The sequence below is a fragment of the Ursus arctos genome, unplaced genomic scaffold (genome assembly GCF_023065955.2).
Source record: "Ursus arctos isolate Adak ecotype North America unplaced genomic scaffold, UrsArc2.0 scaffold_29, whole genome shotgun sequence".
NCBI classification, from domain to species: domain Eukaryota; kingdom Metazoa; phylum Chordata; class Mammalia; order Carnivora; family Ursidae; genus Ursus; species Ursus arctos.
In genome coordinates this window covers 3,622,544-3,646,346 of record NW_026622974.1, presented here as the reverse complement: position 1 = coordinate 3,646,346, position 23,803 = coordinate 3,622,544, and the positions used below count along the sequence as shown (strand labels likewise).

At 49.5% G+C, this 23,803-nt stretch overlaps 2 protein-coding genes across 3 annotated transcripts in view; one reads left to right on the top strand and one right to left on the bottom strand.

Annotated features, from left to right (window-relative positions):
* Window positions 1-230: 230 nt before the first annotated feature.
* TAF8 (TATA-box binding protein associated factor 8) lies at window positions 231-17,948 on the bottom strand. Its single transcript, XM_026507453.4, has 9 exons — window positions 17,892-17,948; window positions 16,939-17,095; window positions 13,432-13,530; window positions 13,024-13,086; window positions 11,843-11,967; window positions 9,860-10,007; window positions 8,812-8,954; window positions 2,279-2,418; window positions 231-1,993 (listed from the first exon to the last, which is right to left on the bottom strand). Exons 1-9 carry the CDS (start codon window positions 17,934-17,936, stop codon window positions 1,864-1,866), a joined length of 1,050 nt encoding a protein of 349 aa, XP_026363238.2. The 5' UTR covers window positions 17,937-17,948; the 3' UTR covers window positions 231-1,863.
* A 1,240-nt stretch (window positions 17,949-19,188) lies between these two features.
* CCND3 (cyclin D3) overlaps window positions 19,189-23,803 on the top strand; it is an 88,836-nt gene continuing 84,221 nt past the window's right edge. The window contains exon 1 of one of the 2 annotated variants that reach the window (XM_026507460.4): window positions 19,189-19,494. In XM_026507460.4, coding sequence (XP_026363245.1) covers window positions 19,489-19,494 — 6 coding nt within the window. In that variant the 5' untranslated portion in view covers window positions 19,189-19,488. The remainder of the gene's footprint in view (window positions 19,495-23,803) is intronic. The other variant, XM_026507461.4, reaches the window with a different exon arrangement.

Sequence of the window (23,803 nt, the reverse complement as noted above, 5' to 3'; positions counted from 1 at the left end):
AAACAGAACTGAAAAAGACGTTGCTTAGTGTTGAAGCTGGGTGACGGATATACAGGGAAAGCACATACACTTTCCTCACTGTGTTTGAAAATTTCCAAAGTAGAAAGTTTTATACAGTTTCCAGGGGTACTTAGTCCAACAGAAGGACTAAGCCTTAACCGTCTACAGCCTTAACTCCTTGCTGTAACTTCTGAATACAAATTAAGTTCAAAGTATATCATTCTCTTTCATTTGCAAAGTTTTTATTATGACCTTTTACTAAAAGCCCATAAATCACGTCCTTAATCTGGCTCTGTTTACTACCTTTCCCCTTTAAGAAGTCTCCCAAAGTTATAAAAAATAGAAATTTATAAATACACAGTGAGAATTATGCACAGTTTTTACACAAAAACAGTCGGGTCAATGTTTCAAGCTGTCTAATCATCTCCCTGGGGCCTCTCATCCGGAACAGAATTAGGGCCTCCAATCTCAACAGCAGAAGTGGCAACTCTTTCCCAAACCCACCTCCTCCTCCTTCGGCATCGGGCAGGTGCTGGTTTTGGACAGTAATGGTGAAAGAAGAAGTACAGAAATGCTGATGGGGTGGCTGCCCCGAGAGCAGAGAACAGCCAGCCCGCAAGGTCTCAGCCCTGCACCTGCCAGGGCTCAAACCCCGGCCGGTAAACTCAACCGGCCGAGAATCGCCATGAGCCGAATCACAAACTCAGCAAGGGCCTGCTCGGACTGCTGTTCAGTTGAAGAATTTCAGGCCACCACCAACCTGAAGAATGCTTATTTGGTCCGGAGTGGGGGAACCCAAATATCTCCCCAGCACGCCCTCTTCAGGGACTGACAAGCAGCTCTTTGCCTCCAAGTAATGGGATAGAGGGCCCTGGAGCAACAGTGAGGCCAAAGGAACGAGGACCCTGCCGTCAAGTTTTTCAAGTCTTCAAATTCACCCAGAGCCTGGAAGGTGAGGAAATGACTCTGGAAGCAGAGAATCGGGAAAGTTCGATATGGACCTCAGGACGCTAACCCAGGGAACAACCTGTTTATCCTGTGTTAACTCCCAGGTGTTGCAAGCATTTTTCTTCTTTGGACTTGGGTTTTAAATCTCTTCCTTTGGAGACCAGCCAAAGGGTATCAGCTTGCCCAGCATCTTCCTTAACACTTGGGGTTTTTTTTTCTTTTTTTTTGGTTTGTAGGGTACATCAAGGACGAAGTCTTCTCTCCCCAGGAGGAAAAGAGGTTGATCAGATTCAGACCTGCTTCTGGAAGAATACCCCGGCTTGGCCTGCAGGCTCCTCTCAGCCCACTTCCACCATAAGGTGGGACCACGGCCTTAGGTCCACGCCAGCCTTCCAGCAGACCAGCCAGGCCCATCCCTCAAAATCTCACCCTCCCCACCCCCCACCATCAAATCCTTTTCCTGTTGTTTACAATCGGTGATTCCTCTACAAGTCACAGTATAATATATCCACTGATAGGGCTCATCAGAGAAAACCTCTTTCCTGGGATGGAGCAGGACTCAGTTGGTAGTCCCCAAGCACACACCGGAGGGACAGTCCATGACAAATCCCTCAGGAGAGAGAGCGCTGCCCTGCTTTTGGGAGCATTCAGCAAGTGCCAACGAGAGAGTCAGTGCTGCCCTTACGCATCACTCTGACTCCTCTGTGTTTAACATATCTGCGCATGTCTGGTTTTCCAGGGTTCAAAGGAATCAAGTCCTGTAACAGCAACTGAAGTCACCAGGGGCTGCTTCGGCGCCCCACAGTCCAGTCAGGTTAAGAAAGTCTGAGCATCACCATCACGGCTTCCTCCACCCAAATACCCAGTGAAAACAGGTAATCTTAATATTAAGTTTGCTACTAAAATCATGTCCAGTCACACCGGCCGCCTTGGCTTGACTGCAAGGCCACCCTCTCTTCTTCCCTTCAGTGGCTTTAACCACTCCAGGAGAGGGTGTCCGCGTCTCTGTACAAGGCAGGCTTCCTTCTCGGCCCACGAGAGGGACCTAGAAAGAAGAGGAATCCATGGGGCCTGCCTGGTGGGGGCCCCACCTGCTCTCCTTCTAAGGGGGACAGCTCTAGGGCTGTGAGGGCTGGTCCCTGGGCTGCAGACACTCGAACTCTTTGCAACAAGAGGTACACATGGGGGATGAATGAGGAGAGGAAACGGGAAAAGATTTCCCTTTCCCAAGGTTCAGACCCACTGGGGAGTCTCTCTTTTCTGCCAGGGAGCAGAGAAGACCACCTCAGTTGACCAGAGAAGCCTCTCTGCACCCCAGCTTCCAACTCACTTCTTCCTGCGAATCTTGGGTTTCTTCACAGGCCGCAGATAGGGGTTATCGATGACATTCTCCTCCCCGTTCCGGCTTCCCGACAAGGAGGGGTTCTGCTGCAGGACAGAGGTGTTCTCCTTCTCGGCTCCAGAATCATCCTTTGAGCAAAAGCCGAAATAAAGCAAAATACCAATGGCATAAGGGAAGAGATCATGCCCATAATAAGAACTACTATTAGCATCCCTTTCATCAAGCAATTAGAAGCCCAGGAGACCACTTTCTTTCTAATGGACCTATCCCTGCCCCTGGCGAAATGAGGCCCAGGCAAGGGCCAGCAAGCCGAGGAAGATGAGACCAACAGCTTGGACACAGGGCAGCTCAGAAAACACCACTCTGAACCCCTTGAGAAGGTAATGACACGAGTTAGAACAGAGCCCTGGCAGGGGCCGGGAGTCACAGGCAAACATTTAGATGCTCAAGGAGGAAGCCCAGCCTGTGTGGAAATAAAGAAAGAGAGAAGTGACCCGTGATGCTTTGCAGGACACGGGGCCAGAACAAATCATGTCCCCAGGACATCTCCTAGACCAAACCGAATGCAAATCATAATCGATTTCCTCCAGATTCTCAACTATCTGGTTCCTGCAACAGGTACAAATGATCATACTGCTACAGAGGCCAAACACTTCTAGAGCCCTGAGGGTTCCCACCAAGGCAAAGAGAGCGCACAGGCGCCAACACAGGAACGTCAACGACAATCCCCATCTGTGACATGCGGGTCAGCTCTTTCACTGTTTGCTTTTTGAGGAAAGTGATTTGAGAGAAAAGTTTATAGGTTTACATATATTCAACATGACCTCAATTAAAGCATTTTTTAATCATAATGTGTGTAGACATATTAAAAGTAGGTCGAAACATTAGAAACCAGTTCTGGGAATATGGGTGATTGATTCTCCTTTCCCTATTTATACTCTCTTCTGTTTTCCAAGTTCTTTAAAATGAGCAGAAGCTGCAGGGGAAGAGGGAAAAAAACCACACCAAGGACTTGACCTAGAAGCTCAGGCCTGAGGGAGAAGTGACCCGAAGAAGCCTGTTGGGCTGCGCCCCCTGGTGACAGGCCAAGCGTCCTGTCAGTGAGATTCCTGTTAATGTAATTGAGGCAAAAGAGGACCTGACCTCAACCAGAAGATTCTGTTGTCGAAGACAGCAGGGTAGAGGGCGCTGTGATTGGATGACAGGAACAGCAGGTTCCCTCACAAGGGACAGCAGGCGACAGGGACTCTAGGCACAGGCTTAGTACACCTGAAGAAACTGGCTCCCTTCTAGGTTCTGCTGCCCGCCCCTCCGTGCCCCACCAATTCTGTTCCCCCCAAAACCCAGTTCCATCCAGGGTCCCTGTGCAACAGCCGATCCCGTGGGACCACAACCTAGAGCCATTGTGGGCCCTCTGGAGGCTCTCTTGAAAGCGGGTGCCCGCAGGCCAACCTAGCTCATGCCAGACCCAAGGTCTGACCAGGACCAGACCTGCCTAGGGTATTTGGCTCCCAATCTTTCTGAAGGGGTTAATGGCTTGGCTTAGTAACCCACCCCTTATATCCCTGCTGTCTTCTCTACCGGAAACGCCCTGCCTTAAAGTTGCAGCAAGTTCGCTTTAACCATGCCTTAAGTGTTTCCTGAGATAATGAGGATGGGAGGGACAGTCAGGGGCACAGAAAAGCCAGCTCTGGGACCTCTGCCAGAGGGCACTAGGCTCCCTCCATTTGGCTCACTTGTCTCACAAGGCCAGGACGTGGGTCCCGAGTCATGGGACAACAGCTTCTCTTCTCCCAAGTACAGCTGGAAATGCCACTTTCTTGCCTCCTTCAGGGACAGGCAGCCTTGAGACAGGGAGGGATAGGAGTAGATAAAAGTAAAGTACCAAACTCACTGAGATTTGCTTGAAAAAGGTGGGAGCAGAAGAGTCTGTCAGGAGCTCCCTGAGCCTGCGAAGGCCTGAGTGTGTGAGCTCTGGGGAGCCCCCCCACACCCCGGGGTGACTGCGGTGCCTCACAGTTTCCAACACCGTTTTTCTACACTGACCACGGCCGCATGAGCCCCTCTGCCCTTACCTCTCTCCTGACACCCAGGATCGCATAGCCACCTGCTCGCTCAACATCTCCACCCGGCCTCGAGGAGGCACCTCAGACTTCTGTGCCAGAAACGGAACTCCAGCCCTTCCCCTGAGAGCAGTCTTCCCACAGTCCTCCCATGGCGACTCCGTCCTTCCAGCTGTTCAAGCCAAAACTCCACAGTCATCCTTGCTTTTCTTTCTCAGACTCCCACATCCAAATCTGTTAGGGTAACTTCTTGGCCTTACCTTCAAAATACGGGTAGAATCTGACCACTTCCACTCTCTCCACTGCAGCTGCCCTGTTGGACCCCCAGTAGCTCTCGTCAAGACTGTCACAGCAGCTTCCTAACTGACCTCCCCCATAGCCTGCGATCCTTGAGGGAGTTCCGCTATGTCCCTCCTCCGTTTCACACCCTCCCATGACTCCCATGTCACCCACTTAAAAGCCAGTTCTGAAAGCTGACTGCAGGGTCCTACCTGACCTGCCCTCCACCTCCCTCCCACTGCCTCCCTCAGCCACAGCCCTACTCACCTCTGTGTTGTTCCTCAGGGCCTCTGCACTGGCTGCTCCCTTTCCAGAATGCTCTTCCCCAGATATCCACATGGCTCACTTGCTCACTTCCTGCAAGTCTCTTGTCAAATGTCTCCTCAGTGATGTCTACCCTGATACCCTATTTAAAACTGAAGCTTCCATCTTTCACCATGGATCTTCCCCCTCCTTGAACCCCTTGCCCCAACAATAGCATCTCCATCTTTAATAGACTGTAAATGATTCATCTATATATTACGTTCATTGTATCCCCTCCCCCCCCAGCCAACACAGCTTCCAAAAGGCAGATGTTCCGTCTGCTCTGCTCACTGAGGTATCCCAAACACCCAGAACGGTATCTGCCACATACAGGTACTAAATAAATATTTGTTGAGTAAATGAATGGTACATTGTTCACAAAAGAGCAAAAGTTTAGACATGGGTATTATCTGAGGAAGGCAGCTAGTTCAAATATAGAAGGAAAAAAAATTCTCTTACACACTAATTTAAAATGAATAGTCCCTTTATGTTCAAGTACATGGAGAAACCGGAACTGGGTTAAACAAAGTAACCAACTAGCAACAGTCCTCGAAAGAAGTGCTGCCACTGATAGATAAACGAATACTTTAAAATACCAGTTATTTAATTCACTGTGACGATGTCTGTAAACCACAGATAGAAAACATAAGCGTCCACAGGGAGCTGGTGACATTGCGTGGTTATACCCCACAGTGGAGCACGATGAAAGCATAAGGAGGGCTGAAGAAACTCCTGACATACACCTATGGAATGAACACCAAGATACACCGATAAAGGAAAAAAGGAAGGGAAATGGTTTGTGATTTGCTATTTGTGTTTAAAACAAGGAGGAAACTGTGTCTCTGGGAGGATACACAAGAGACTGGTGACACTGGCCGCTTGGTAGGCGGGGAAGTGGATGACAGGGACCATGGATGGGATAAAGGATACATTTCTTTCTACACTGTGAATTTTGAAACATAGGATTGTACTTGCCATTCAGCAGAACAACATGAACAAGTCCAATTAACTGGATATCAATTGTTGCTAGGATTCTTTTCTTGAGGTCTTTTTATTTATTTCTTTATTTTAACAGAAGAGCAGGGGGTCGTACAGCCTGAAACGGTGGGAGGCTGGGAGAGGGAGCCACCAGCCAGGCACCCAATGTAGGCTGCCGAGTTAGGTGTTCCTATCCCTGCCTTGGTACTTCTGAGGAAAGACTCAGATGTTGGGGAATGCGACCCAGGTCATGTTATCTGGAAAGCAGAGCAGTCTGGACTGGAAGCCGGGCCAGCTCGACTCTTCCTACTCTCTGCCGTCTGGCTTGGCCTCTCAGTACCCTGGAGTCCTATAGCACCTCCTGCGTTCCCACAGCCTTGGCTCACTCACGGCCACGACCTCACCTATGTCACCCCCTGTGGTGTCCTGTCACACACCTGCAGGCCTTTAGCGTCTTGGTACTTACAAAGGGATGGTGGTTTTGCTTAGAAGATGCCTCCTGTTCATAAGGTGAACCTCATCTGAGTCCACGACCCAATCACCGTATCTCAGACCAAATTAACTGAGTCCAAAACAGAACGGTAGGATAACAAGTTCCTCTGCTTTAGGTAAAGGCACGGGCTTCTAGCCCTAATTCTGAAAGGAACAATCCAACATTAAAGACACGTGCGTTCAAGCAAGGAGGCCCGTCGGCAAATAACAGAAGACAGCACAGGCCGGCTGCACTCCACCTGCATGCTGGAGCTGCTGGCTGCCACCTGCCGCCTGGAACGGTAGAGAACACGAGGAACGCTTGGTCCAATGACAATCACCAAGGCATCCTTGGCTTCAAAGTCAGGGCCGGCCTTAAAGGATGGATGAATATGGTAAGCAGACCACAGGGTCCCACAAGCCTTAAAGGTATCCAAACTTCTAGAAGTTCTGTGGCTGTACTTGGCACTTTCTCACAAAGATGCAGGAACACGAGTGGGGTCTTATCCTTGTATGTACTGAGTACAACACATCGATACCCAGATGAGAACATCCAAGAGCTCTGACGAGCACGTCTCACCCGCCTTGGCCTCTGTGCCCACGCATTCTATCTCCTCCCCCGGGAGTGAAATGCCCCTAACAAGGCCAACCCTCCACCATGCCCTGTCCCCTAAATCCCTTACCTCTCACCTACCAAAGAACATCAATCCAAAATGTTTCTTTCTCTCCTGCATCCACCTTTCCTCTCTACCAGATCATCCCATCAGCATACTGACATCCTGTTCTTTCTTTTATCTTAAAGAAACAAAAATAAAAATGCCTCTCTTAGCCCCTTAATGTTCCCCCTTGGGCCACCGCTCCATTTTTCTCCTTCCCTTTAGAGCAAAATTCCTTGAAACCATTGTCTGTATAAGTGCTGTCCAACGGAACTTTCTGCAATGATGTCAGGGTTCGCATCTGCACTGCCCCATGTGGTAGCCACTACCCGTAGGTGGCTATTTAAGGAGTGGCCCGTGTGACTAAGAAACTGAATTTTTAGTTTTATCTCAGTTACATTAATTTCAGTTTTTAAAAAAATTTTTAAAGATTTTATTTTTAAGTAATCTCTACACCCAACACGGGGCTCGAACTCACAACCCCAAGATCAAGAGTCACACACTCTACCGACTGAGCCCACCAGGCACCCCTAATTTCAGTTTAAATAGACACACGTGGCTACTGTAACGGACAGCACAAGTCTGTACTTATGGAGCCCAGCTCCTCTTCTTTTTATCCTTACCCACTCCCAGGGAGCTCACCCAGTCTCATGGTTTTAAACACAATCTGCGTGTTGATGACTCTCAGATTCGCATCTCTGCCCGACAGCTCCTCCGACTCCAACTCACATCCATCTCTCCACCTGACATCACCACCGGCTGTCTAATGAGCATCTCAGTTACCCTGTTTCACCGGACTCCTGCCTCTCCCCTAGCTACCTGGCCCACCTAGGGCTTCCCTAGCTTAGCTGAAGGCAACTCCATCTTTCCTGTTGTTCAGGAGAAATGCCTTGCAGTCCTCTTTGGCTCTCTCTTTCTCACAACTCATACCCACTCCATCGCTTGGCTCTGCTCTGAAAATAGTCTAGAATCTGACCAAACAATCTATCTGACCACGTCTCATTGCCTTTGCTTCTACTACCACCGCTCAGTTTACTGCAGAGCCTCCTAAGCGGGTCTCTCTGCTTCTGCCCTTGTCTTCTGCAGTCCACTGTCAACACAGCAACCTGACCTTGTTAAGAAACCTACATCAGACCCTGACCCTCCTCTGCTCAGCATTCCCAATGGCTCCCACCTTACTGAGAAAAAGCCCAGTGTTGAGTACAGGCTTTAAGATGTGACTGACCAGGAGCTCCCCCTTGTTCATGCCACCTTGATGGCCTTGCTGTTCCTCATCTCAACAGCTCCCACCTCAGGGCCTTTGCATCTCCTATGCCCTCTGCAAGGAATGTTCTACTCCCAGATACGTATAAGCCTTATTCCCTTCAGGTCTTCCCTCAAATGTTACCTTCTCAGTCACCCTATCCAGTACCACATCCCCTCATACCCACACTACTTCCTATCTCCTAATTTATCATTTTTCTTAGCTATGTGAAGGCAGGAAATTTTGTCTATTTCGTCTCCTACTAATTCCCCAGTACCCGGAACTGTGCCTGGTTCTGGCAGACACTCGTTCAATATTTGATGAATGAATGAATGGTCCCCATGACATGGACTTATCTCTCACACAAGAGCTCATGTCACACTTGGATCATCATGAGCCCGTGATCTAAGTCCCTAACACAAAGCCAGAGGCCCGGGGTAGGTCATGTCTACTTCCCAGGGTGATAGGCTGAGGGCAGCAGGGGCGAGTTTTAGGGGTACTGTGAAGCAGGCAGAAGGCAGGACCCACCGTACTGATATGAAGAGGGAGGTTCTCTGTGTCTGTCTGCTCATCCTGTTCCGAGGAATCCGTCTCTTCCATCTGTTGCATCTCCAGCTCCGACGGGAGAAGGGCTGTCAGATAGGGGATGGTGAAAGGCCTGGCGGCGATCACTAAGAAATTGGAAGAGAGGCATCATTCCAGTCACGGTGTCCTTGCAGCGGGCTAAGAGCCTCACAACAGATGCGTGAGCAGCAACGAACAACAGTCATGGCTGATGCGCTCGAACACTCATCCCGGACCACACAACGTCCCATACGCTATCTTTAATCCTTGCCTCCACCCTAAGTACGATTGCCAGCCCCATTTTACAGATGAGGACCCTGAGGCATGGAGTGAGCTTCCTATAATGAATGGTGGTGGGAACAGTTCCCCACTCACAGGTTCACGAGAGAATTCAATGAGATAATACAAGGGAAAGGATTAGCTCGGTGTCTGGCACTTGTGAACTGTTAGCGGCTCTTATTCCAGGGCCAGGCCCACAGCAAGCATTCTATAGGGCCTTGCTTACTCAGTCAATCACCCAAACCAATCTCTCTTGTTCAGCTCTGGAAAAACCGAGGCCTACAGAGATGAGGTAACGTGGGCACACAGTGAAATGGCAGAGCTGAGATGAGAACTTCAGTGAGGGGGAGCCTGTGAAAGGACATGGTGAAGAGCAGAGAACGGGGGTGGGGGTGTTCGGTCAGTGCCTCGCCCCCTAATGTCAGTGTCCCTCCTACTGCCAGGGCTTCCCCTTCCACCGGGTGAGTCTCTCTGATGCCTATGGCCAGTCATGCTCAAGGTAGCTTGAACTGAACCTCAAAGAGCTGATCCCCACAGAGGCCATAACAGTTTCAGTCACCGGTTAGGGACAGGCCCTTCAGACGTGGGAACAGGAGCCAGAAGTGTGAAGACCAAGCTGCCCCCAAGACAAAGACAGAGCTCTCGTTTCTTCCTATCATGCTGAGAGAAAGGAAAGATGGAATGATTATTTCAAACGACAAGACAGGGTCCCCAGAGGGGGAGAGACTCTTACATGGAAATGTGCTGACGTCATCTTTGAAAAGACTCTGGGTCTCGCCTGTCTTGGCCATAAAGCGGGTGAGTGCCCGCTCCACGTCCCGCCTCTGGGATGCTGCCTTCTCCCGCAGGACCTGGTAGTCTGACACGGGCTCGCGGTACGTCTGGAAAGTGAAGGGCAAAGACACGAGAGGAATATCCATGGATCATTCTTGCTGTTGTGATGTCCTTCCACCCTTTTGGTGCCCCACTGACATTACTTGGAGCTGAGATCCCCAAGGGCAGTTGGAGGGGCAGAAAGAAAATGATGTAACTATGACTAATATTTATTTTTAAGCTTAAAAATTAAGAAATGCACATTTACTATAGCAAATGCCCCCAGGCCTTCATGTAGCTTCTGTGACAGCTGGTCTCAGGCCCGAGAGACACACCCTGAGGGGAGAGTGGGAATCCCCCAGTCCCACCAGTGTAATAGGACATCCTGCAGCATGTGAGCGGCTGCTTACGTATCGGCCTGTTTTCTTACACCGACCTTTACAAACTGGCTATGTTGTCCCAAAAGGGCCCCTCGAGGACACACAGACTGAGGCTATCACTGTAAGTGCAAGTGAGCAAGAAAACGGTGGGCTGACACTGCCCTGGCTCCTAACGATGAGCTCTTTGGCAATCACGTCACCGAGTGAAAAACGGCCGAGATCTCATTAGGATGAGGAGTTCATGAAAACATTTTAAACTGTTAATGGTAAAACTGCCATTTTAACCATGACCAAAACAGCAACTACTCTTCATGATATGGAGATTAGATTTTTAAAAGAGCTAATGGAACCACTTGGCAGTATCTACTAAAGCTGACCACACGTACCGCCGATGACGCAGCCATCCCGCCCCTGGGTATGTACCCAACAGCATGCGAACATACGAGCACTAAAAGACATGTCACGATTTCAAAAAATAAAACGCAGAGGCGATCCCACGGCTGCCACTACAAAGGAGTGAACGTGTTTCCTGAACCTTTAATGAGGCTGAGAGTATCTGTTCATGCATATAATTTTGGCATACTGTTACATTATATTCATGTCAACAAGCAAACACCGCAATATGCGCTTAATGTTTTTACTGTCAAAGGTACACTAGACAAGAGTGAGAGACTGTTGTAGGTTGAACTGTGTCCCCCCAAAAAGAGATATGCTGTTGAAGTCCTAACTCCGGTACATCAGAATATGACCTTACTTGGAAATGGGATCATTGCAAAATGTAATCAGTTAACATGAGGTCGAACTGGAGTATGGTGGTACTAATCCAATATGACGGTGCCCTTAGAAGAAAATGGTCACATGAGGGGAGATATAGAGGATGCCCCGTGAAGACAGTTGGAGGGACGCATCTATAAGCCAAGGAATGCCACAGACTGCCTACAAACCACTCAAAGCTAGGAAGAGGCAAGGAAGGATTCCCCTGCAGGTTTCAGAGGGAGCCTGCTGACACCATGATTTTGAACTTCTAGCCTCTCGAACTGTAAGACAATGCATTTCCGTTGTTCTAGGCCACCTAGTTTGTGGCACTTTGTTACAGCAGGCAGTCCTATGACACTAATACAGAGACTACTGGTCAAGGACAATGGCCATGTTGCAATGGCGGGTGACCATCTATTCCTGAGGTATGGAGCGATGTCCTGGAGGACTTGCCCCGACAGCCTGCCTGATGGCCATATTTGCACCAGTACATGGGGTGGAGGTGAGGACAAAAGAAGTGTGTGGAAGACCTCTGGGCACACCACACCTTTCCAAGGGAAGGTGAAACTGCGAGTTTGGCAAATGAGAGCACATTCGAACCACGGAGAACACAATTCTCCTCCGCCAAATTATGTGTCAATGAGGAAAGACATTCGGAATTCTGAACCACCCTTTTACCAACAAACTTTTGGACTCCAGTCTGACTGTCAATAGGAACTGACTACTTTTGTATCAGTCACAGTCCCCAGTATGGCCACGTCACTCACCGGAGTTTTGATGTAGGTGTGCGGGTCAGGGAACTCGGGAAAATGGCTGGGGATGTGCGGCGGGTGGGGTCGGTTCTGCCCTGCAGTGAGGGCCTTGGGGGTCACCGGCTGATTGGTCACTGGAGCTGCAACAGAGTCACAACCGGTTACTCCGCCACCCCAGGCCGTGGGTCTCTACCCCATCCCTCCTTTTCTCAAAGTAAATGCTGGACCTCAATGCTCTCACTGTACAATAGGCACTTTGTATTTCTATCAATAAAGAGCCTTCATTGGCTTGAGGACCTGAGAAGGTCACCCCCGCGATGCCCGGCCCTGCTGGATGACCTGGGGTCACAGTCCCACGTACAATAATCTGCCTGCATGCCGCTTAGGTAGGAGAGTGGGTGGCTGTGGCAAGTTAACTACACGAGGGAGCATGCTGAGGAACGAAGGAAATGGGGTAGGCTAGCAACTCTCTTCCCATAGAACCCAGATGACAAAGACAAACCCTGAGCCAGGCAGGGTAAGTCAGGGTGGGCTAAGGAGAACAAGAAGGGATTGAAAATAAAAATGGTCCTTTCCACTGTTACTCTGAGAGAATTTCTTAAAAAGGCGCCACCATGAAAAGAGTGTGGAGAAGAAATGTAGTATATTCTCCCCAAGGTCCTACAAGCCCAAACTACTTACTCCCAAGTCAGTTTATGGCACTCAGTTTATCTAAGGCAGAGGTCATCCAACTTTTGTGTAAAGGGACAGAGTAAATATTCTAGGTTTTGCCAGCCATACAGTCTGTCACCACTACTTAACTCTGCCATTATAGCACGAATGCACCACGGATAGTAAGTAAATGTGGCTGTGTTCCAATAAAACTTTATTTACATAAATAGGCAGTAGGCCTCCAGGCCATAGTTTACGTGACTGAAGACGACTGAGACCTTTCACATTCTTCACACAGCCCTCTTCTGGGGCTAAAGCACAAGGAACCACAGCAACACCTCAGAAACGGTTTACCTTTCTGGTGACTGAACTTCACACCCTAATCCTATTAACCTAAATAAAGATCCTCTTGCAGGTATCCCCAGAGAACGGAAGGGAGCCCACACTGGGAAGTAGCTACAAACCGATCCTTGCCCTATTCAACGAAGTCAGTCCACGACCATTAACTGAGCCCTTACTGAGTCCCTCAGTTCCAAGTCACTTACGGGCAGTGATGACCATCCTCTGAGACCGTTTCGCATAAGCAGGGAGGGTGTCCACATTGAAACCTAAGAAACAGGAGAGCAAAAATCACTGCCCAGACCACCGGCTACTGAACACGGAAGGGGGAGGAACACCACGGCGGCAGAGCTGAAGCCCCCAGCTCGAGTGCTGGGCTGCCGCTCCAAAGCCGCTCCGGCAGAACCCCCCAACAGGAAAGTAGGAGGTCTCGTAAACAGATTCAGAGGAACGCTCTTTTGAGGGAACCCTCTCTCAAGCTAAAAGCAAACCGGGAGACTCATGAGGGAACTCAAGAACACTCGGCAGACGGGGCTGACTCCTGGGGACTCTTCTTTCTCTTGCAGCTCCAGCTCGGCTGCACTGGAGAACTGGAGAACTGGAGGGGTACTCACCCATCTCAACAAGCGTGACCACGATGTCCGACAGTGTGGGCTGCGTCCTGGCTGTGTGCTCACAGTAGGACTTGGCGCTCCTCCCGATTTCTGAAATGTCTGGCAAAGGATCAAAGGCATAAAGTCTTATTCTCAGTTCCCCAAAAGTTAAGTGCAAAATTATCGTGATGAGCCAGCAATTCCACTCCTAGGTAGATACCCAAGCGAACTGAAAACAGACACTTGAGCACCAGTGTTCATGGCAGCATTATTCGCAGTAGCCAAAAGGTGGGCACATCCCCAGATGAATGGATAAACAAAATGTGGTCCACACACACAACGGAGCATTATCCGGCCTTCCGAAGGAATGAAATTCTGATCCAGGCTACAACATGGACAAACCTTGAAAATGCTATGCAAACTGAAATAAGTCAGACATAGAAAGTCAAATATTTTAAGATTCCATTTATATGAGGTACCTAGAGAAAAGAAAAGTCAGACAAAAGGTGGATTTGAGGTTACCAGGAGCTTGGGGGAAGGGGGGATGGGGAGTTAATGTTATGGATATAGTGTTTCTGTTTATTTATTTATTTATTTAAAAGATTTTATTTACTCATTTGTCAGAGAGAGAGCATAAATAGGGAGAGCGACAGGCAGAGGGGGAAGCAGGCTCACCGCTGAGCAGGGAGCCCGATGTGGGACTTGAACCCAGGACCCCGAGATCACGACCTGAGCCGAAGGCACAAGCTTAACTAACTGAGCCACCCAGTTGTCCCAGTGTTTCTGTTTAGATGATGAAAAATAGTGTTGACAGTTGCTCCATATTGTGAATGTATTTAATGCCACTGAATTGTTCATTTACAAATGGTTATGTTGGTAATTTTATGTTATGTATATCTTGCCACCAAAAAAGGGAGAGGAGGAACAAATTTTTGTTTCTTCTATCTGAAGCTGAACTTCTACTTAAGAGTTATTGGGGTGCCTGGCTGGCTCAGTTGATGGGAGTGTGTGACTCTTGATCTTGGGGCTGTAAGTTCAAGCCCCAGGATGGGAGTAGGGATTACTTAAAAATTAAATCTTAAAAAAAAAAAAAGTTATGCCAAAGTCCTTCAGGGAAAAGGGAAGGCATGAAGCTGGGCTCCATAAATGAGGTGGATGGGCAATTTCATGACAACTAAAATTGTGCTGAATTTTACATACAGAAAAGCCTTTTTTTGGGGAGAGGTCCACAGATTTCATCAGATACAAAAGGAGCCCCAAAAGGTAAGGATCACCTGCTCTAGAAGCCCTAATGTTTCAGCAGTTCAAAGCAAGTGGTGTCTGAGAGGGAAGGGTGTTGAGCTGAAGACCGACCACCAACTCACCACTACCCTGGGCAAGTGACTAGTATTGGCTTCCATACCTGAAAATGGTGGGCAGCGTCTGCTTACTGCGGGGAAAACCTAATTAGAATCCTGGTAGAATGTCTTAGAAACAAGCCAGGTGGCAGTTAAAATATCTATGCCCATTTGGCATTTTTCTTTTCTTTTTTTTTTTTTCCTCAGCAGGTCCTAGGATTTCAAAGGAGATGTACAAGAAATGTAGAAAATAGTATTCAGAAACTTTGCTCTGAACCCAGTCTAAGATTGGAGTCCCTAGAAACTAAGTGATTGTAGGCAACAAACACAAAAACGGTGCCTGGTGCTTATAACTAACACAAATCCTGAAACTTTGATCTCCAGAGCTCTTGACAACATGGAAGTGCTCACATCTTAGCGAGACCCCAGCTTAAGCCATCTATCCTCGGTATTCCTTGGAACAAAGTGGCAGAATTTTATACTATTTTCAAGCCTTTTAGTTTCAGTATTCACAGCTTTCCAACACAACTATTTCAGCTCCATCCCCCCTCCTTCTTCTGCGAGAGAAACTATGTCTTCTGAGAGAAAAAAGGCCCTCTTGTCCAGTGGTTATCAGAAAGAACTGCCTCAACCATAAGGACCTTTAAACTCTGAATTCCAAGATCTTTTCAAGAACTGAATTCTTCTCTGTTGGGAACTATTAGTCCATTCTTTCAGGACAAAAGTTCTTGAAGTGTGGTCTGGGAATCCCCAGGCAGCCCTGAAATCCTTTTCAAAGTCCAGAGGCCAAAACTATGTTCATAATTAAGTGAAGACATTCTTTGACTTTTTTTACTCTCATTGTCTCACGTAGTTTTCCAGAGGTTATATGGCCTAGGATGATATCATGGCTCTGAAGGATAATGGAATATGGGCTTGTATATGTTTACATTAAAAATTTTTCTCAATTTTATTTCCACATGTGGCAAGAATCACTCTTTATAAAGCCCATGTAGACAACACTCCTCAGGACCCTCAATATTTAAGAGTCTGAAGAGGCTCTAAGACCAAAACATTTGAGATCACTGCTTTAGGAAAACATTTGGTATTTAAAAGTTCCGAACATCAGCTGCGGAGAGAACCTCACCTCAGACCACGTCCTTCCTGGGGCAGCCCGCAGTGAGTGCCTGATCAAGAACTGAGTACAGAGGCGGGGCCTTTTCGGCCTGACGCGGCCAACTCTGAAGGGCAGCAACAGCTCCAGAACTGTCCATTGAGTTAGCCAATTCTTTATTTGGCCTGCATTGCAGTTCACTTCTCCCTCTGCCCAAACCTTTTTCTTCCTTTCATCTGTAAATGTTGATCCCTCAAAAGACAACTTAAAAATAACCCCATCTTTTTTTTTTTTTTAAAGATTTTATTTACTTATTTGACAGAGACAGCCAGTGAGAGAGGGAACACAAGCAGGGGGAGTGGGAGAGGAAGAAGCAGGCTCCCAGAGAAGCAGGGAGCCAGATGCGGGGCTTGATCCCGGAATCCCGGGATCACGCCCTGAGCCAAAGGCAGACGCTTAACGACTGAGCCACCCAGGTGCCCCAAAAAAATAATCCCATCTTTCATCCCATCCTACTTTCCACCACCTCCCCACCCCAATAGACTAAAGCAGGGAAATACGTTGCTCAAACAGAAAAGCCTGTGTGAGACTACTCCATGCTCCTACACCTCAACCTGTTTCGAGTGTTTTTTTCCATTCTGTAAAATTTATTTGCCCCACCTTTGTATCACATACTATAGCATTTGATTATCCAATGTGTAGCATGTATTCATGGGAATTAATTGTGACTGCAACAAAACTGTTCACTTCTTTGAGCACAGGGAACAAGCAGCAACAACAGCACCAGCAAGGCATCAAGAGCTTACAACATTCCTAACGTCGAATGTTTTACATACGCCCCTCACTTGTCTTCACAACTCCATGAGACACAATTATCCTACTTCACAAATAAGGAAATGGAGGTTCAGGAGGTTTGGTGACTTGCTCAAGCTATGAAACGGCAGAGTGATGGCTTACATCCACATCCATCTGATTCTAAAGCCTGTAAGTCACTTTACTACACTCCTCCTTTTCCTAAATCCTAACATTATCAGATTGCAGGACACAGAACAGATGCTTGGTTGACTCAAGGAAGGCCTATTGGTTCCTGGTACTTACAGCTCTGCAGCATCTCTGTCAATGTTTCCACAGATGCTTTCTCAGCACTCTCGAACCCTGCCTCTGTCAACAAAGAGCTCACAACCACTTGAAGGGTTCGCCTCCGGGCCAGATGGTAGTTGTCAGCAGGGTTAGTGGATTGTTTACTTCCTGATCTCTGTGAATCAGCGCCCCATTAAAAAAAAAGAAAGAAAGAAAAGATTTTCACCCATAGGACAAGGGTGCAGTCAAATAGCTCACCTATCATCAATGGCAAGCAAAGGTTCTTTCGCTAAATATTTATCAGCGCTAAATAAAATATGGTAGCCGCTGGTGTTTAGACTTATAAATCCTGGCCAACTGAGTAATAATCAGGTACCCAAGGGGCTCGAAATATCAAGGAGATACCTAAAACTTAAAACGCCAATAACACAAAATGTCTGGTTTTTTACTTCCTATTTTAGCAGATTATCAAAATATATAGCTGAAAAAATATGCATGATGGGATTGAATCCATGCCCAGCTCCCAGAAAACAATGATCTCTCTCTTTTCCTCCCATCTCCACACCATTTCACCACCCAGAAAAACTAAAACACCACCACACGATGCTGAAGAGAAGAAGGCAAAGGACAACCGCTCAGAAAAGTAGGAAAGCTGAATATTTTGAAACGGGAATCCCTCCCAACTTTGGCTGGCCTATAAGAAGGCGAAACCAGCCTCTTCGGACCAATCAGGAGGTGTTCCGGGTTCCCAACCCCCAACAGGGAAGGAGCCAATCAGTACACGGGTCCACCAACTCAGGAGGCCGTAGCCAAGTCCCAAGGAGGGGGGCATATATGGCCTGAAAGATGCTCCCACCACTCGGAGCTCATAGCGGGGCTGGATTTCTGGCTATGAGCTTGTTGCCCACACTAGGGGAAGTTACAGAATGCCCAGACTCTCTCGGCTTCGGCCCCGCGCCTCCCGCCCTTACCGTTCCGGAGCCACCGGCCCCGGCAGTGGCCGCCGTGTCGGCCATCTTGCTCTGGCGTAATGTGCGCGAGCGCAAGGCAGTATGGGACTTGTAGTCGCGGAACGGGGAGGGGCGGGGGAGGGGCGGAGGGGCGGAGGGGCGGAGGGGCGGAGGGGCGGAGGGGCGGAGGGGCGGAGGGGCGGAGGGGCGGAGGGGCGGAGGGGCGGAGGGGCGGAGGGGCGGAGGGGCGGAGGGGCGGAGGGGCGGGGCGGCGTGCACACCTCGGAGCTTTCCTAAGCCCAGGCGGGTGGGGTGTGTGTGTGTGTGTGTGTGTGTGTCTGAGGACCCCGGCCCACGTGACCGTCAGTGAGTGGTAGGTTCTTGGGGCCCCAGTGAGCCTCGGAATTGGCTACGAAGAGAAGCCCTGAGTCTCACACCGATTCCTAGACGAAATCGTTTCTCATAAAGAGCACATTCCTGGAACCTCCAAACTTGCCTGTTAAGCAACACTTGGCTGGATCCCGCTCGGTCCCAGTGACTTTCTCTGGGGAAGGGGCTTGAGAATCCGTATACTGAAGCTCTCCAGGAAATTCTCCCGAGCGGGAAATTTGTGGAAACCTTATTTTGTGCTGATGGCCCCGCAGCCTGCCAAGGGTCCGCTTGGACCTAGAGCTTACAGACCAGCTAGCCCAGGTTTTCCGCTGCATCCCGCTGCCTTCTCGCCCTCCATCCGCAGGTATTTGCTGGGCGAGGCGGGAGGCGCAGGCGGCGTGAAGCTGTCCGGTTCCCGCTTCACTCCCAGGGCGTTGCGTCCACGCGGTGCTTGTGGTTTTCTGCGTCTCGCACGCTCGCCAGCCACTCTGGGACGGGATTCTCCGTGCCGGGGTGGGGGACCGCTCCGCGCCTCATTCCGTTACGTTTGCGGGTGCCTGGGAGGGTGCAGACGCTGGCTCTGAATCCTAACACTTGCCGGCTGTGGGACTTTGGGCACGTTACTTAGCCACACTGCCTCAGTTTCCTTCCGTGTGTGTGAGTGTGTGTGTGTGTATGAGAGAGAGAAACTGGGGTGGGATTGATAGAAAAGAAAATGAGCTAGCACACACAAAGGGTCTGGCACAGTGGCAGACATATAGTAAGAGGTCAAGAAACAGCACCTAAAGTTGTTTATTTCCTGCGCGCAGCATGAATGACCGGCGAACGCCCCGAGCGCAGAGATCTGGGCACACGAGCCACGCCGGCCCCGCAGGCGCACCTGAGCCCGGGGGCGTTGCCCGCCCCCTCACCTAGGACACGTGGGTCGGGGGCTTCTGGGAGAGCCGCGGGCGGCCGGGGGAGGAGCCGGAGCCCAAACTTTAGTCGAGCCGAGCACTCAGCCTCTTTGTCTCCCCCGCCCCCTCTTCCCCACTTCCTGCCCAGCTTTAAACTCGGGATCCGCGGCGCGGACTTTGTAAACACGCGGCGCCTGCGGGGGTGGAGACTTTTTCTGTTGGGGCGCCTGACCGAGGAGTGCACGCCCCTCCCCACGGCTGGAGGTAGCGACCCCCCACCTTCCAAAGACAGAAGTCTGAGGCGGCGGGAGAATGAGGCCACAATCCGTGCTCCGGGGGGCTCACCTGCTATGGAGGTAGGCTTGATGGCTGAAGAAACCTAGATAGATGGGGTGTCAGCCTCTCCACCCTTCGCCGGGGCCTCCAAGTTCAGGCTGGACGCCTGGGGTAGGGGTCAGAGTTGGGTTGGTTAAGGGTGTCACCGCGTCCTCGTCACCTCCCCGTTGTCCCCCAAAGCTCGGCTCACTTTCTCTCCCAGTGAGCTGTTCTGCACGTAGTTGAAGAGCAGAGACGCCCCCAAAGCCCTGAGCCCTGTCCCCACAGCCCTTCTCCAAGCTGACCTAGAAGCCCAGTGGCCTCACTGGGTTGTCGTCGTTCTTCATACTTCGGAGATAGGGATGGGAGGCGAGTAGGAAGGCAGAACCAATGTGGGCAGGTAGCCTTCGAGTCCTCCTGCCAGCCAGGGCAGAGGGAGGAGGTCAGAAGATGGGACTGGAAGGAAGGACTCTTCAGTGTTTGTCCCTGTGGTGTCTGATGGGCACACAAGCCTCTTCTGTATCTTTTAATGTATTGCCAAGGAGAGTAACTGAAGAAATTGGTTGCTGTTACTAAGGGAGCATAACGGATTCATATGCAAACATTGAGCACCTACTGTGTGTCTGGAATTTGTAGGATGCTGAGAGTGCAACGATGTTATTCATCTACAGCTTGTGTGGGTCATAGAACAACAGAGATAAAGTGCCAGGCTGGGCTGGCTAGCAAGACTCCAGAGAGAAGAGGACTTTGGAGTTGGATTCTGGGTGATGGAGAGTCACCAGGCAGAGAAGGGGTAGGAAGTCTTTGCCGGCCACTTGTTCATTCTGCCGTGTTGTACTGAACCCTGACTGTGGTGTTGGAACTTGGGATACAGTGAGGGCCCAGAAGGCATTCCTGCTCTCTTTAACCCGTTGTCTAGACATGAAGAAGAGCTGGGAATGAACAGGATAAATTCAGGGAAAGGCAAGTTTCTGGGCTGGTCCCTAAGAATCCAGAAATTCCCAGCTGTGTGCAGCTGGGGGTCCACTTGAGGGTTATGTGACCATCCATACAATGTTGGGGTACCCATTTCTCATCCTTGGACTTAAGGACTGTTTCCACTGTTTCCTGTATGCTGCCCACCTCGGTTCTGTTGGGGACCAGACATGCATGGGTGAAAGAGAACTCAAACTCCCATTGTGTTCCTGCAGATTTTTGTCTTTCAACACTTGGGCTCCTTGGAGAGATAACTGATACAACATTTGAGGAATTCATTTACCACCTGTTAGCTATGGCCATACTCTCTGCACAGGCTAGATGCTGGGGACATAATGGTAAACAAGTCAGAGCTTCTATTCTGCCTGGAATTTCCAATCAAAAACATCTCTGAGAATTTCAGCAGGATCCTAGTCCTTGAGACCATGACCACCTTGGTCCTTAGTGCTTCCTCCTTTTTTGTTTCCTTCCCTCAGTGGTTTGGAATACCAGCTGATGCTTATATAGTAATGTCAGGCACCCTTCTAAATATTTAGGGTGTAATGTTTCATTTGATCTCCCTAAATCCTATGAAGTCAGCACTAGGATTATCTCCATTGTATAGATGGGAAAACAGAGGCACAGAGGAGCTAAGTCATTTTTCTAAAGAGTACACCAGAAATAAATGGCAGAGCTGAGATTGAAACCCAGATCACTCGACCTGGGAGCCCTGTTCTTACCCATTAGGCTAGCTGGCCTCCCTGACTGACCACATAGAACATCCACTTAAGCCAAGGACTTAGGAGTTTCCGAAAGGACCTGTAAATTGGGTGGTAGAGAGGAGAGAAATTTTTTAGTTGAGTGTGGGTGCTGGTAACAGTTTACATGGAGCTCCAGTAGGTCTGGAATAGGCTTGTAGGGACTGCACTGAGCTGGTATCCTTTCCCTAAGGCCGTGTGTGTGTGTGTGTGTGTGTGTGTGCGCGCGCGCACGTGCATGCATGCACCAGTGTGTGTTTTCTTGAATAAGCCTTACTCACCAAGAGGAGCGAACGAGTTTGATGCAAGAAAGAAGGCAACATGGATGTAATGTGCCAAAATCTGGGGACGTGGGAGACCAAGACACCTCATTTGGTGAGAATCTTTAAGAGTAGCAGAGATCTTCATAGTTTAGATTCTAAGAGGAACAGTCCAACCTGGCAGCTGAGTAAGGAAGATGGTCAAGTAGTAGAAGCAGTCTTAAGATGTTTGCTCTCAGGGCGCCTGGGTGGCTCAGTCGTTAAGCATCTGCCTTCGGCTCAGGGCGTGATCCCAGCGTTCTGGGATCGAGTCCCACATCAGGCTTCTCTGCTGGGAGCCTGCTTCTTTCTCTCCCACTCCCCCTGCTTGTGTTCCCTCTCTCGGTGGCTGTCTCTCTCTCTCTCTGTCAAATAAATAAATAAAATCTTAAAAAATAATAATAAAAAAAAGATGTTTGCCCTCTTGCCCACAGCTGCTGCATCCCAGAGCTGCCTCTGTGTATCTCACGCCCTCCCTCTGGGCAGGCTAGGACCTTGCCCCGGATGTGAGCCAGGCCACAGGGCAGAGGTTCCATGGATTCCAAGCTGCTTTTCTATTACCTTTCTGAAACTCCAGGCTTTTCTCGAGAGTCGACTGTACTGCACACGTCTAGGAAGGCCTGAAGCGGTCCCCCTCTGCCTGCAGTCAGACCACCTCGTGCATCAGTTTTTGAGAGAAAGGCCTGTGTTGGGGGCGGGAATGGGTGTTGAGGCTGGTAGTTGAGGGTAAAGGGTGGCCACACCAAGATCACAGGTTAACCGGTTGTGAAATTCAGAACCATAGAGACCTCCAGGCCACCCTTCTGCCGTGCATTCTTTCCTCCCTTGTCACAGGGTGGGGTGCGGCGGAACCCTAGGCATGCCCCAGCCCCCTGCCCCAGGCGCTTTCTTGGCTGGGGAGAACAGGTTGTACTCTTGAGAAACCACAAGAGGAAGTTTAAGGAGGGCTGGGGGTGGGGAAAGTTCTGGGGCGCCTGCCAAGTTTCCCTTTCTCTGTTCAGCAGGAGGTATGTTTGTTTTGGTGTGTTTCTCTTACCCTCAAAGACATTTAAATTTTAAACCCTCTGAGTTTCAAAGAGCTGTCAAGACCTGCCCCATTACAGTAGTGGTGGTGGTGGTGGTGGTGGTGGTGGTGGAGGCGGCAGCAGGGGTGGGGGAGTGATGTAGGGCTGGCCAGAAACACCTCCGGAAATGAGACCAGAGCAAGGTACCCTTTTGTTGGATTTCACCTGGCATTCACACTGCTTGGGAAAGGCTGCATAACTCCAGAAGGTCTTCTTTTCTCCTTTTCTTCTCTCTCTTCCCCAAAGCACCCCCTCCAGCCCTGAACTCAGAGGAATGTGCTTATAATGGTCACTTAGGAGCTAAATGATGCAGCCAGGAGCTGTCCCAAGTGTTTTACTGGCCTTATCTCATTTGATACTCCTCACATCGCCAGGTAGTAAATATCCCTATCCCCGATTTACAGATGAGGAAACTGAAACCCAGAGAGGCTAAGAAACTTCCCTGGTCACACAGCTAGTAAGTGGCAGAGCCCAGATTTGAACAGTGGTGTATTTGACTTCAGAGCTTGTGCACTTGACATTTAAATGAACCTCCAGATCAGAGCATCAGTATATATCAGACTTGAACAGTATTATATCATATCAGACCCTGAAAAGTAGGAGGTTGAGATCCAAAGATGTTTTTAAAATGGTGTTGCTACGGGAAGTATGGCTTATGTAGAGAATCAGAAGGCATTCTTTGGAAGTTTATAGAGACTTTTTAAAAGATTTTATTTATTTATTTGACAGAGAGAGGCAGCGAGAGAGAGGGAACACAAGCAGGGGGAATGGGAGAGGGAGAAGCAGGCTTCCCACTGAGCAGGGAGCCCGATGCGGGGCTCCATCCCGGAACGCTGGGATCATACCCCGAGCTGAAGGCAGACGCTTAACGACTGAGCCACCCAGGCGCCCTGGATGTTAATATATTAAAAAAGGATCCCCGAGGGAAGAAAAGATGCAGTGGGTGAATGATTGGCATCAAACTCTGGACGGTTGAAGCAAATGGGGAGACTTAGGAGGGATGTTATAGCTGTGTTCAAATAGTTGAAAGGTTGCCTTTGGAAGCCCCTAGGTAAGGGGGGGGCGCGGGGACTGGGGAGGGCAAATTCCCAAAAAGCGTAAGAACTTTCTGACAGATAGTTGCCTAAAGAAGTGAGTTCCTTATCTGAGGGAGTCTAAAGCACATGCTTAGGAGGGGCTTCTGCTAGTGGGAAGACCTCAAAGCCACTTCCACCTCTAAGCCTCCCATGTGATTATTCACCTGCTTCCCCCTTCCGGGTCATTCCTTTGCTCCCT

Excerpts from the sequence above, each read along its gene's own strand:
- TAF8 (XM_026507453.4), bottom strand. The coding sequence starts at position 17,936 with ATGGCCGACACGGCGGCCACTGCCGGGGCCGGTGGCTCCGGAACG. Across the intron at positions 11,968-13,023 it reads GAGGATGGTCATCACTGCCC|CTCCAGTGACCAATCAGCCG; the intron begins GTAAGTGACTTG and ends ACTCTGTTGCAG. Across the intron at positions 2,419-8,811 it reads TCCCTCTTCATATCAGTACG|GATGATTCTGGAGCCGAGAA; the intron begins GTGGGTCCTGCC and ends TTTTGCTCAAAG.